The 14,187-nt window shown below is 37.3% G+C and overlaps 1 protein-coding gene across 5 annotated transcripts in view; it reads left to right on the top strand.

The window, feature by feature from the left end:
* Nucleotides 1-12,229, top strand: part of LOC108102089 (sialin) — a 135,687-nt gene extending 123,458 nt beyond the window's left edge. For 4 of the 5 annotated variants that reach the window (XM_043207642.1, XM_043207645.1, XM_043207643.1 and 1 more), the window contains one exon: nucleotides 11,824-12,229. In XM_043207642.1, the coding sequence (XP_043063577.1) occupies nucleotides 11,824-12,021 (198 nt within the window). In that variant the 3' untranslated portion in view covers nucleotides 12,022-12,229. The remainder of the gene's footprint in view (nucleotides 1-11,823) is intronic. The other variant, XM_043207646.1, reaches the window with a different exon arrangement.
* The last annotated feature ends 1,958 nt before the right edge of the window (nucleotides 12,230-14,187 follow it).

Here is a 14,187-nt window from a genome sequence, read left to right as displayed (position 1 = left end):
TTGAATGTTCGCATATTACGGCTACACTTTTGTAGATTTGATTTTGTATAATTTTCAAAGCTTTTAATTTTTTTGTGAAGTTCGCCCTTTTGGTCGACAGTCAGCTTACCCTCATTTATCTGGCCAAATATCCATTCAGCAAGCGCGGTAGAGCCGCGAGCGCTGTCAATCCATACGTCTAGCAAAGTTGCATGACAGAACTCATGCACATCTAGAAAATGTAATCATCGGATAGCCGCAAATCGGATTGTTATTATATTTTACTAAAAAGTTTCTACTTTTTTTAAACATACATTACCCATTGCAGAAATAAGCAGAAGACTTTTTTTTCTCCACAAAAGAAAGAAAGTCAAGAAGAGTTTCCCGCCAACTCAATCACTCAAATCAGCTGTTTAATCACTTGACTTTGAAGTTCAGTAAAAATTGCAAGGTTGCATTTGAACTAAAAATACTTTTTAATACTTTCTTTACAGGGAATTTAATATTAAAAAGTTTAATAAAAATTAAGATTTGCTTCAATAAAATTTTCGATTTTAAGCCGCTTATTTGGCAATCCGGCCTACTGTGCGCCGTTGTTTTTGATCAGATCGACTTCATTTCTTCCACATTGAATTTCGGATTAATTTTTATCGAAATCGAATAACTATCATATAGCTGCCATAGGAAAGATGAATGAATGAAAGGTAAAAAACTATAACGTCGTTGTTTTTTATTCCACGAGCATGATTTATACAACAACGATTTTTTAGCTACCCTTAAACCGAGAAATAAATTTAATAAAAATCGGACAACTATATCATATAGCTGCCATAGAAAAGATCGAAAAATCTATATAGAATTAACGGAAATAAAATGATAACATCGTAGTTTTTCATCAGACAATCATGATTTTTTAAATTTATAGTTTTCTAACGACTCTTGAATAACGAATTAAATTTCATCAAAATCGGACGACTATATCATATAGCTGCATATAAACAATAGTCGAAAACATAAAAAATTAATAGAAAAAACGTTATAGCTTCGATTCTGTTCAGCTTTTATGTGTTTTGTTCGACTGCAAGGGTATATAAGCTTCGGCTTGCCGAGCTTCCTTTCTTGTTTCTGTTTATTTACGCACCAAAAAACAAAACAAAAAATATAGTTTTTGAGAAAGCACAATGTTGTCAATATAAAATTTAAACTTATACAGAGCCAGTATTTCAGAAAAACTGTGATTTATAAGTAGGCAACATGATGTAGTGGCAGCTATATGATATAGCCGATATATTTGCAAATTTTTTAAATTTAATCTCCACAGACAATGTTGCAGGGGCCATTGATAAAGTTCTGTAAGTTTAGTGATTTAGTGGTTATATTTTCATGATATTTCATTCAAAATTCAAGAGTCATTAGTATACAATAGACATCTGTATGAGTGGCAAAAAACACACATTCAAATGCACAATTTGAATTTTTGAATTTATTGAGTGAATTGAAAGCAAAGCCAACCTGGTGTGAGAGAGTTGGTTCTCCTACGCTTACTCATCTACACAAGAAATAGGAAAAAGGACACGAATTGAATGAATTCAGAACGTTGAAATAAAAAGAAATAAAAACAAATTAAATGCAGTGAATTTTCTTCGAGTTCGAAAACGCTCTATATTTATGGTTTTTTTTTATTTAATTTATTTTGGCTTCTTTTATTAATTGGTTGTCCATATTTTCGTCCTTGTGCTGCAGTTCTCAAAAAGGAATGTACCAAAATCCTAAGCAACAACTCGAATGATTTAATGATCGAAAGACCTTTCATTTCACTTTTCGTTTCGTTTGCAACGTTTCGTTTGCAACGCAGCGAAGGAGACACCTCAGACCCCATAAAGTACATATAATCTTGATCAGCATCACGATCTGAATCGCAATAAGTCTGTACGTCTGTCCGTTTCTACGCAAACTAGATACTCAGTTTTAAAGCTATCTTGCCGAAACTTTCCCAAAAGTTCTGTAATTATTGCACGCAGTATGTATGTCAGAACGGGCCGGATCGGCCGACTATATTGGATAGCTCCCTTACGAGAGAATGAAATGAAAAATTCTCACGCCGTTGTTTTAGATCAGATCGACTTGATTTCTTCCACATGGCGTTTTCTAACAGCTATTGAATTTCGGATTAAATTAAAAAAATAAAATCGGATAAATCTATAAGTGAGGCAACCCGTAACACGGGTTACAAAAAAATATTTATTTTTTTTGAGGTTTTTAATGTTTTAATAATTTTATTTTTCCGCTTATACATTGCAAACTCAGTAGGTAATTATACATAAGTCTAGAACTGGGTAAATTTTGTACAGAAATTAAAAAGTCATGTTGAATGCCAGAAGAGTACGTTTACAAATATATGAAATGCCGCGTCTTCGCAGAGGAGCGAAACATATTGGGCGACTTACTTATTATGCGCAACTGGTCCGTGACCGTTGATTAAATCAAACAGTAGAAGAACACGTGACATGCAATTTCAACGTAACAGAACAAATGGTCTAATTGTTACAGCTAATTTCCAAAAGTTAACAGGACAGGACTTTGGTAAAAAGACAAAAGACTTATACCGAATTTGAATCTGGCAACCATTATTAACGGAAAGTACGCAGGAAAATCGTTTGTATTCCTCGAATACCAATGACTTAGACTGATCTTCCTTTTTGACTTCAAACGTTGGCAATTTCCAGTTCGCCATGCGTTCGCAATGACAATCAACAAGTCGCAAAGCCAATCGCTTAGTGTTTGCAGGATAAATTTAGAAAATCATTGTTTTTCACTTGGGCAGTTATACATTGCGTATTCACGAGTTGGGAACCGCTTTGTTTGTGTTAACGTCAGACCAAAAAACAAAAAAGTGTGGTTTACCAAAGAGCACTTTAATGAAACAGATAATTTGCGGACATGTGTAACGCTTAGATTCAGTATTTACTTTGGATTCACTTTGATTTACTTTGAAAGGTTCAACTAAATAACACTTGATTTTTGTAATCGAAATGAATTCATTACTGTTTTGAAATGAAATAATATTTTTCCTTTTCATATATGTAGAAAACAAAAACATTTCTGTTTATCTTCTTAATTACCAAACGAAGTTTTACATAAAACTATCAACATCTGGTGGTGAAAAGAAGTTCGCCGGGTTTACTAGTTTATATATCTAAATAATGAAAAAAAAATTATAACATCGTTGTTTTTTATTCCACAAGCATGATTTTTACAACAACAACTTTTTTAAACTATCCTTGAACCGAGAAAAAAATTTCATAAAAATCGGACAACTATATCATATAGCTGCCATAGAAAAGATCTAAAAATCTATACAGAATTAACGGAAATAAAACAAGAAAGGAAGCTAGCTTCGGCAATCCGAAGCTTATATACCCTTGCAGCCATCAAATATGTCGAACAAAATACACAAAGGCTAAACAACATCGAAGCTACGACGAACTATTCTATTAATTTTCCATATTTTCGACTATTTTCTATATGGCAGCAATATGATATATTCGTCCGATTTTGATGAAATTTTATTTGTTATTCAAAAGTCGTTAGAAAACTCTATATTCCAAAAATCATGATTGTCTGATGGAAAACAACGATGGTATCATTTTATTTCTGTTATCTAATATATAAAATTCTCGGGTCACAGTTTTTGTTACCATACTCCTCCGAAACGGCTATACCGATTCTCATGAAATTTTCTAAGCGTATTGCATAGGTCTGAGAATCAACCAACATCTATTTTTCATCCCCCCTAAATGTCGTTCGACATACCAAAAATCGCATATAAAATGAGTTACTACCTCATCACACTGACAAACACACGCTAACATAGCATTTTAAATCAATTTAAACTGCGGCAAAAATCATTCATCATTAAGTAAAATCATTAATTCTATTTATGAGTGTTTTGTCCAGTGAGCAATGCCAAGAAAACGCAAAGGGGGAGATTTGAGCCATGATACAAGTAGATCTCGATACATGCGAAATAGAAGATCCGAAAGAATAGCGCAATTGCATCAAGAAGAGCCAGAAGATACACGAGCTGAACGCAATGAAGTCAGAAATCAGATTAGAACAACGACAACAACGTCGTTTCACAGTCAATAGACGCAGAACAAATGACCAACAACGACAACAGGTACATCGAGCATTTATATATGACTCATTACTGCCTCTAGCATTCCAGAATGAGCCCGATATTGAGTATTATGCTCACTCAAAAGTGGTGCTATGGACAAGGAATGTCCGCATTGTCATGCTCTGAAATTTGAAAATAAACCAGCGAGTCAGGAAAAGTGCAACTACCAGAAATTGAAACACCACCTGAACCATTGAACGGCTTACTTATCGGCCCGGATCCAGATTCTAACGTGTTCCTGAAGTCAATTCGAACATTTAATTTATGCTTTTAAATGACATCGTTCGGAGCAACAGAAATAGTTCGAAATACTAATGCAAATGGTCAAAATTACAATTCTACATTCAAAATTAGAGGCCAAGTATATCATAAAATGGGCTCACTGCTGCCAATGCCAAATGAACCACATAAATTCTTACTGATATTGTCTAATAGTGTTACTGTCATAATTGTTTTATTAATGATATATAACTATAAGTAATAAATTAAAATAACTTAAAAATAATGTTTGCTTTTTGTTATTTTTATATTCCCTCATGGTTTACAGCGCTCCAGATGACTTTATACTACATAAGTCTAGAACTGAGTAAATTTTGTACAGAAATTATAAAGTCATCTGGTGGCAAAACAACGTTTGCCGGGTCAGCTAGTTTCTATATAGATTTTTCGATCTTTTCTATGGCTGCTATATGATATAGCAGTCCGATTTTTATGAAATTTTTTTCTCGATTCCAGGGCATTTAAAAAACTTGATGTTCTAAAAATCATGCTCGTGGAATTAAAAATAACGCGTTTTTTGGTCTTTCCTATGGCAGCTATATTATAGAGTTATCCGATTTTGATAAAATTTAATCCGAAATTCAATAGTAGTTATAAAACGCCATCTGCAAGAAATCAAGTCAATCTGATTAAAAACAACGGCGCTAGAATTTTTTATTCCATTCCCTCGTATGGGAGCTATCCGATATAGTCGGCCGATCCGGCCCGTTCCGACTTATATACTGCGTGCAATAACTACAAAACTTTTGGGACTCATAAAAAATAAAAGAAAAATTTCTTTTGAAAAATTATTTTTGCAGTTACTATTATTTTTGTTTAAAGAAACTTTTTGCATCCAAAAATTTTAGTTTTCAAGACGAGGGAAAAAGTTTAAAAAGTAAATTTTTTAAAAATTGCCCTTGTCGGGTCATTCAGACGCAGCAGATATGTAGATTCTCTTAATGCTAGCTCTTAGCTTATCTGCATAATAACCATCGCTCTCTCTCTCTCTATTTATCTTTCTATTCGCTCTCTCTCGTTGCTTGTTGGTTTATACTTTGGGTCAGCAATCGGCTGATCCGCGTCTCAATTCTATTCTATTACTTCTTTTCGATCCCGCGGACCATTTGTAACTCTTTTTCGTCGAAAATAAAATCGCTGCTACAGAATTCAAAAACAAAATTTTCTTCGTGCATAATTACTTCAACAGCTAATAAAAAAGCTTATTAGCTCAACATTTGGTGACCCCGACTTGATTTGTGCATAAAAATACCCAGTGCAAGTCACAAAAATTAATTCATTTTACCAGGCTGTATATCTCACTTTATCGGTGTTGCAGCTTCATTGTGCATTGGCCGGCCATAAACAAAACAAATTTGTATAAGTTGATTTGTGTAAATAATATTACACAAGCATGTACAAAAGGCGGTACATAGACCAGTAGTGAACTGTTTTCGATATTACTCTTTGCGCTCATCTTCCCGCTAAGCCGAATTTTTCCCACCAAACTGCATTTTTTTGTTGTTGTTGTTGCTGCTTAACATGTCTACAGAAAATTCGGTAATTGTCACCGGCAATAGCAGCTCAAACAGGGTGACATTTCTGAAGCGCAAGGCAAATTCACTATTTAATAGAGTGGAGCGTTTAATGGAATCTATTTCAAGTTCGGCGTTGAATTCGTTTGACGATTCTGGCCTTCATGTGAGGTTGGAGCTTATTGAGGAACTTCAAGAAGCATTTAAAAAGGTTCTCAGCGAGCTTGAGGAGTTGGATTTCGACGAAATTGAAACCGACTTGGACGAGAAATTTGATGACGTCGTCGTAATTCTTAAGTCGACGGTTCGATCGGAGATCACAAAGCGCTCCTCGCAATTGCTTCAGAAGTCAACCTTTGCTGATGGTAATACGTACGGTTATTTCGGCCATCAACAGCGACAAGCTCTGCGCCGAGCTATTCCACTGCCCGCTCTTGAACTTCCGAAATTCGCTGGAGGTTATGCGAATTGGGCAGATTTTTACTCTATGTTCACTGCCATCATAGATAGTCATCCTGACCTGACCAACATAGAAAAGCTGCAGCATCTACGTTCATGCCTGAGGGATTCTGCGTTAGAAACCACCCGCTCGCTGGAAATTTCGGATGGCAATTATTCTGTGGCATTGGACTTATTGCAAAAAAGATTTGATAATCGTCGTTTAGTTTTTCAGGCACACATTACTGAGATCCTGGGGCTTAAGGCAGTGCAGAGTGGTTCCGTCTCGATGCTTCGTGAGCTGTCCGATAAGTTCAACGCTCATATTCGTGCTCTAAAGGGATTGGGCACGACGGAACAAATCGCAGGATGCATCATCGTTTAAATACTGCTTCAAAAGCTAGATCCTGCGAGCCAGGCCAAATGGGAGGAGCGTTTAGAGGATCCAGTATTCATCAATCTAATTCCGACGTGGGAATCCATGGCATCATTTTTGGAGCAGCGATGCAGAACACTGGAGACTATGGAATTCGCCATGGCAAGCTATGCGTCTGGCAATCAGGTGGGACACAACGGAACATCTAATTCTCGTAGATCCGCTTTTGTTGCCACAAATATTAACCCTTGGATTTGTTCGTTCTGTAATGCTTCTGGTCACTCCATTCATTATTGCCAAGATTTTAATGCCCTGCCCCCTGCAAATCGGCTTCAAGAAGTAAAGAGGCTCTCTCTTTGCATAAACTGCCTTAAGATAGGGCATCAATTGAGGCAGTGCAATTCCAGCAATTGTCGTACATGCGGAGCTAAACACCACACCCTCCTTCACTTGGGAAATTTAGCCTCAGCTTCTCCACAGGCAGGATCACAGCTTCCAGAAGCTCTTGCCGCTGTCTCACTCAATGCTGTCGAAGAACCATCTGCCGTACCTTCCACATCCACTGCTCTTATTGCTCAGGATTTCAGTACTGACATTGTGCTCCTAGCCACTGCCACCGTTCTCGTAAAAAATCGGTCTGGAGTTTTCGTTCCATGTCGAGTCCTTCTTGATTCGGGCTCTCAACTGCATCTAATAACATCCCGCTTTGCAGATCAGCTTCAAACAAAGAAGATGAAGTCCTCGGCATCTGTTCCTGGAATCGGTGATTCGAGCTTTGTTACAAATGGGCACTCAGTTAATATTACGATGCAGTCCCGAACGTCTGATTACACGGTGAACCTAACCGCAGTTATTGCCCCCAACATAACTGAGCTACAGCCTAGTTTCAATGTGGACGTCGGCAGCTGGAAAATACCGCAAAACATTAAATTAGCTGACCCTACATTTTATATCCCTCAGCGTGTGGATCTTTTGATTGGAGCCAGTTTGTTTTACGAGCTGTGTGCGTTGGACAAATTAAGCTCGCACCAGGATTACCGCTTATTCAAAAGACTCGACTGGGATGGGTTGTTTCCGGAGGATATGGCGTCTCCAATGGCTCTTCATTAATCTCGCCCCTTGACGTACCTCTCGTTAGTAAGGAGAATAGCTTGAATCGCCTTGATGATCGTCGAAAGGTTCTGCTAATAAAATCACCATACGCAGACATCGTAGCCTGTTCCAAATTGGCAAATTCCTTCGCTGCCCTTCAAAGGATTTTCGGATACGTCTACAAGTTTATCAGTCGCACTCGTCAGCCGGATCTTAATGCGTCGGATATCCGAAGCGACATAAAGTCCTTGCAGTCTAAAGGAGTAGGAGCCCCATCTAATTCGGTTGGATCTCCATTTTCCTTTATGGACCAATTTGGACTGTTTAGAGTGGATGGCCGACTAAAAAACTCGTCGCTGGACTTCAATGGTCGTCATCCAATCATATTGTCACGAAGCCATCCTGTCACTGCCTCCATCATTACTTACTTTCATGACCGTAATCTGTACACTGGACCTCGCGCCCTATTCTGCATAGTTCGATCCCAGTATTGTCCTATGGGGGGGAGGAAGACGGAACGATTGGATGGATGGCAACGTGTGGCCTATTTGCAGCAAGTCCGCTGGACCCGATGGAAGGAGGAATACTTGACGCTACTGCAGCAGCGCTCTAAATGGCGTACCCCGAAGTCTGGCCTGGTTGTAGGTGACGTGGTGCTGGTCAATGACGAGGACTTGCCTCCGATGAAGTGGCCCTTAGCGAGAGTCGTTGAGCTTCTGTGTGGTCGAGATGGAGTTGCTCGAGTTGCCGTTCTCAAGACAACATCAGGAGTGACGAAATGAGCAGTTAATAAGCTGTGTCTGCTGCCCCTTAAGGATGCTGTTGAAAGCCAGGCTTCCAACGGGGGGAGTATGTCGGGTCATCCAGACGCAGCAGATATGTAGATTCTCTTAATGCTAGCTCTTAGCTTATCTGCATAATAACCATCGCTCTCTCTCTCTCTCTTTATCTTTCTATTCGCTCTCTCTAGTTGCTTGTTGGTTTATACTTTGGGTCAGCAATCGGCTGAGCCGCGTCTCAATTCTATTCTATTACTTCTTTTCGATCCCGCGGACCATTTGTAACTCTTTTTCGTCGAAAATAAAATCGCTGCTACAGAGTTCAAAAACAAAATTTTCTTCGTGCATAATTACTTCAACAGCTAATAAAAAAGCTTATTAGCTCAACAGCCCTTTTCAATAAATATCGAATGAGTTTAGAAAAGTATGGCATCATTCAAACGGCATTTAAATTACGATACCAAAAGTTAAAAGAAGCAAGTTCAAGTTTCGAGTATATTTCACTTTTATTTTGTCAAAATATATATGCCGACCAGTGTATGTGTTAGCTAATGATCAGCATCTCCCATCCATAAATAAACATGGCAATCTGTCCGCTTTTACGCAAACTAGTCTCTCAGCTGTCTTTCTATTGCACTTACGTATTGATGTCGGAGCGGCCAAAAATTTGTTATATTTTAAAAATTAATTAAATAAATTTTTAAAATTAACGCCTTTGCTTTTAAAATATACGGATTTATATTAAGATAAACATTATAAAATGGTTAGGGAACCAAAAATACAACTGCGATGTCAGGAGTCTTATTAACACTATTAATTCCCTTATAATGTCCAAGATAGACTACTGCCTTCCATTTTACGGTAACTACAGGGTGCGCCATCTAGACAGGGCCTATTGAAATGTTTAATAACTCCGCCATTTTTCAGCCTATTTTGACAAGCCAGCCAGATTCTGAAACGTCAGCCTATGCCATTTTAGACATGGATCGACTCACAGCAAAAAATCGGGCTGAAATTGTAGCGCTGTACATCGAATGCAATCGTTCAATTGTGAAAACTGTGCGTTGACGCGTTGTGTCAAAAAAGGGTGATTTGGAGTGGCCTCCTCGTTCGCCGGATTTGACGGCACCGGACTTTTTTCTGTGGGGCTACTTGAAGAGTAAGGTGTATGTCAGCAAACCGAAGACTATTGAACAACTAAAAGCTAATATCAAAGCGGAAATTGCTGCTATCACGCCCGAAATGTTGTCAAATACAATGCGAAATGCCCAAAAAAGGGCCGCTTTTTATGTTTCTAATGAAGGCGGTCATTTGATCGATATTGTATTCTGAGTGAATTTTCAATAAATGGCATTCTATACCCTAAATGAATCTTGTTTATTTTCCAAAATGGGCTAAAAAATGGAGGAGTTATTCAACATTTCATTAGGTCCTGTCTAGATGGCGCACCCTGTATATATGCTTAAAGTAGCTTAAAACTATAATTTAGAAATTAAAAACTAAAAATTAAAAAGTCTTTGCTTGAATTTAAGATCTAATTATTGAATTATTATTAGTTTTATCTACTTTTTAATTTCAATTTTAATTTTTTTTTCATTTTTAATTTTATTTTTCTTTTTATTTTTGTTTTCATTTTTATTTTTCATTTTCATTATGCTGTATTTTGATATATTCTTAATACCGCCCTTTTGAAGAGCGTATCATTCCCAATTAGTTTATTGAACAAGGTAGTTGATTCCAAATGCGAAAGCGTGAATAAAAAATTGCCTTTCTGATGTCAATGTTCTGTGCCTTTTAACTACATATAATGTTTTTCGTTCGTTCTGATGAGGCAAACTGAAGTTTACTGTACAGGTACGCCGGTTCTTTTGAATAGATAATCTTGTGCAGTAATATTAAAGTTCTAAATTGCATATAGTCTTTTATACTTAATCCTAATATATTACATGCTAGTGTCGAGACATGATCATACAACCTCAGACCGTATACATATCGAACAATATTGTTGAAGCAAACATTGATTTTACGGAAACTAACTGAATCACAATTTGCAAATATTTCAACACCATACATTAAAGTTGGGACAAGACAGGTTTTGGCAATTTATAGCCGAATGTTCATCGGTAGATAGTTTTTTGTTGTATGTAACATTCTTAGCAGACCATAAGTCTTGCCAGTTGCTTGATTTATGTTATTGTTCCACGTTAATGTTTTATTAAATATGGTGCCCAAGTTAGCCGTATGGTTCACATATTCAATAGGTGAATTATTGACATTGAGTTTTTTTATATTGGAAGTGTCGATATTATTTTTGTATATTATCAATGCTTTTGATTTTGATGGGTTTAAACCAAGTCCATTTTGTTTTGCCCATACACTTATTTTTTTAAGCTGCTCATTACAAAACTCAATACATTCATTGATTCTATGTAGTGGACGACTTACATACATTTGTACATCATCAGCATACAAGTGAATCAGTGGACCATCGCACACAACATTGACTAAGTCATTGACATATATCACAAAAAGCAATGGACCAAGAACAGAACCCTGGGGTACACCACGTTTCACATATTTAAAAGACGAAGAACAAGTGGACGTTACAACAGCTTGACATCTATTACTTAAATAAGACGAAATAAGTTTAATTGCCGTATCAGAGAAGAAAAACAGTGAACGAAGCTTTGTGCAAAGTATCATGTGGTCAACAGTGTCGAACGCTTTGCTATAGTCAAGAAGTGTTAAAATAGTGACTTCGCCTTTATCTAGGTGTTCTCGAATTTCCTCGGATATTTTAATGACTGCTGAGGTACAGCTTTTGTTTTTCCTGAACCCTGATTGCAGATCGGTTATTAATTTGTTATCGGAAATAAACTTGTTTACTTGAATAGCCATTACATTTTCGAACACCTTCGATAAAAATGGCAAAATCGATATAGGCCTGAACTCACAACTTCGTCCTTTGGGCACAGGAATAATTTTTTTGGCTTTCAAAATTTTATGATTTTGAACCTTGTCTGTCGAAGACTCTATAAAGTCCAGCCTTCCGACGCCAGCTGCTGGCATACACGCCCATACCATGACACTACCGCAGCCATGCGGTAACTGTGGTTTTATGTATATTTTTCGTTTACATGAAAATATTTTATATAAAAACCTTAATTTTTTTTTTTGTATTTTCAGGACTCTATTGATCAGTGGCGAAGTGTTTTTGAACTATCAGCCATTATTTCCATATTGACCTTTGTAGTTTATCAAATTTTCGGAACGGCTGAGATTCAGTCTTGGAACAAGGAGCTTCCTACACATGACGACTCAGATGAAGGAAAGATTTTATCGAAACCAAATGAAGAAGTTGATAAGACTACTGCACTAAAATGAAGAAAGTTTTTTTTAAAGTAATACTTATGTCATACTATATTATAAACTTTGTTACTATTTGTTAGCTTTGAATTGATTGTCATAATGAAACATAAACATGTTTTTGAAATATATTTGTTTGTGGGAAGACACCGAATATGCCACCCTTGTATATAACCAACCGCACGAGTAGGTTTAGTTAATTAAAGTATATATTTTTGAGCTGCAACTTTTCGTTTTATGTTTTTGAAATATGTGTACAATGTATGTCGGCGAGATAATTGGTATGCTTAACTGTGGTGCCAGCCAAAAGCGCGGCTTCTTTATACAGTCGTTCTCCCGAGTATAGATTTTTTTTTTTTTTTATAGCCTTGTTTTTATTTATTGAATCTACTCTTAACTTTGAGACTAACAATAAGTTGGCGAATCTTAAGGGGACGTTCTCTTTGTTTTGGTCGAAATGAAGGCAAAGTTCGTCAATTTTTTGTGGGATAATGAAAAGGCGTACGAACTTCGGGTTTTGCTTTTTGAATTCGTTTATTATTCAAGATTTTTAAAAAATTTATTTGATGGTGAAATTCAAAATGGCGGCTGCAAAATGGGGGCTTTCGTCTGCCTCCGCGCGGCAAACATCGTCCAAAAAGTACGAGCCTGCAGCCTCTTGTAGTCAACTGAAATAGAAAATTGTTATCATTAGTTAAAGTTAATATACTTTTGTGAGGCACTAGCAACGTCTCTACGTAATCAAGCTATCCGAAGAAGACTGAAACGGAGACACCCCGGCGACCTCTGGACAAGAGGACGCATGGTTTCCCGAGTCCTGAAACAGTAATTGTTACTGTACATCTCCTGTTATTGTTTTCATGTTATCTGTTCTTTGTTATGCTCTACGTATTATAGCCATTAGGTTGGCTGATCGACGTAAATAAAACTTATTTGTTATTTAAAAAAAAAAAAAAAAAAAAAAAAAAAATGAAAAATTATAAATAAATTATTGTTTATTTCCGGGTAGCTTAGTGCCCAATAAAAAAGCATATACTTTCATAAAAATTTTACATGAAGCAAATCGGTTCACAGGATGAAGCTGTGGACGCGTAATTTTGTTGAAAAACATGGTTTCGAGAAAAACGCATTTCAAGTTTTTTAAAAGTATGACGCGCGCGTGACGCAGGTGTATTCGAGACGCTCTCATTCACAAAATCTAACTTTCAATTTTTCAAAAAAAAAAAATCGATTTTTTGATCCAAAACAAAGAGAACATTCCCTTAACATTAAAATTTAACTAACAGTATACTAAGACTGCATTCTGGTTGCGCGTCCCTCAGGTCGGTCGCTGGGTGGGTAAGTCATTGCGACGAAGGCGTGATTGGTTGCTCAACCTTGTTAGACCTCTCGCCAGGTGGTTAGGGTGCACCGATAGCTTGGTTAAGTACTTTACCTTCTGTTCAGCGATCATTTCATTGACTGGTAGAATGTTTAAGTCGCGGTGTATGTTTTCGTTGCGAACGTACCACGGTGCCCCGGTGATTGTTCTCAAGATCTTCGACTGAATTCTTTGAACTATGTCAATGTTGCTATTGCTGGCGTTCCCCCATAACTGGGAGCCGTACATCCATATAGGTTTTAGGACCGAGTTGTACAGCAGGACTTTATATTCAAGGGTAAGAGGTGACCGAGCGTTGATAAGCCAATGAAGGCTGATGGCTTTTAGCTTTAGGTGTGTTCTTTTGGCTTCAATGTGCCAGCGCCATGTGAGTCTTCTGTCGAGATGTATTCCTAGGTATGTTACTTTGTTTGCTTGTGAGAGTAGAGTGTTGTTTAATGTAATCGGCGGGCAGTTTTGCCTGTTCAGAGTGAACGTAACGTGCTTGCATTTTAGTTCGTTCACTTTAATTCGCCAATCTGACAGCCATTTTTCAACATCGACCATATGAAGAGCTAGCTGCGCAGTTACTTGAATCGGGCATTTTGAGCGGCTAAGAATAGTTGTGTCATCGGCAAACGTGGATGTTGTTAGACGTGTGCTTGTCGGGATGTCTGCTGTGTAGAAGACATATAATATTGGCCCTGGCACGCTACCTTGAGGAACTCCAGCTCCAACAGTGTAATCATCAGATATAGCAGTGTTGCACCTCACGACAAATTTTCTGTCGTAAAGGTAATACTCTAAAATCTTCTAGCCAGACT

The sequence above is a fragment of the Drosophila ficusphila genome, unplaced genomic scaffold, assembly GCF_018152265.1.
Source record: "Drosophila ficusphila isolate 14025-0441.05 unplaced genomic scaffold, ASM1815226v1 contig_256, whole genome shotgun sequence".
NCBI classification, from domain to species: Eukaryota; Metazoa; Arthropoda; class Insecta; order Diptera; family Drosophilidae; genus Drosophila; species Drosophila ficusphila.
The sequence above is the reverse complement of the archived record's forward strand: the minus strand, read 5'-3'. Positions and strand labels throughout refer to the sequence as shown.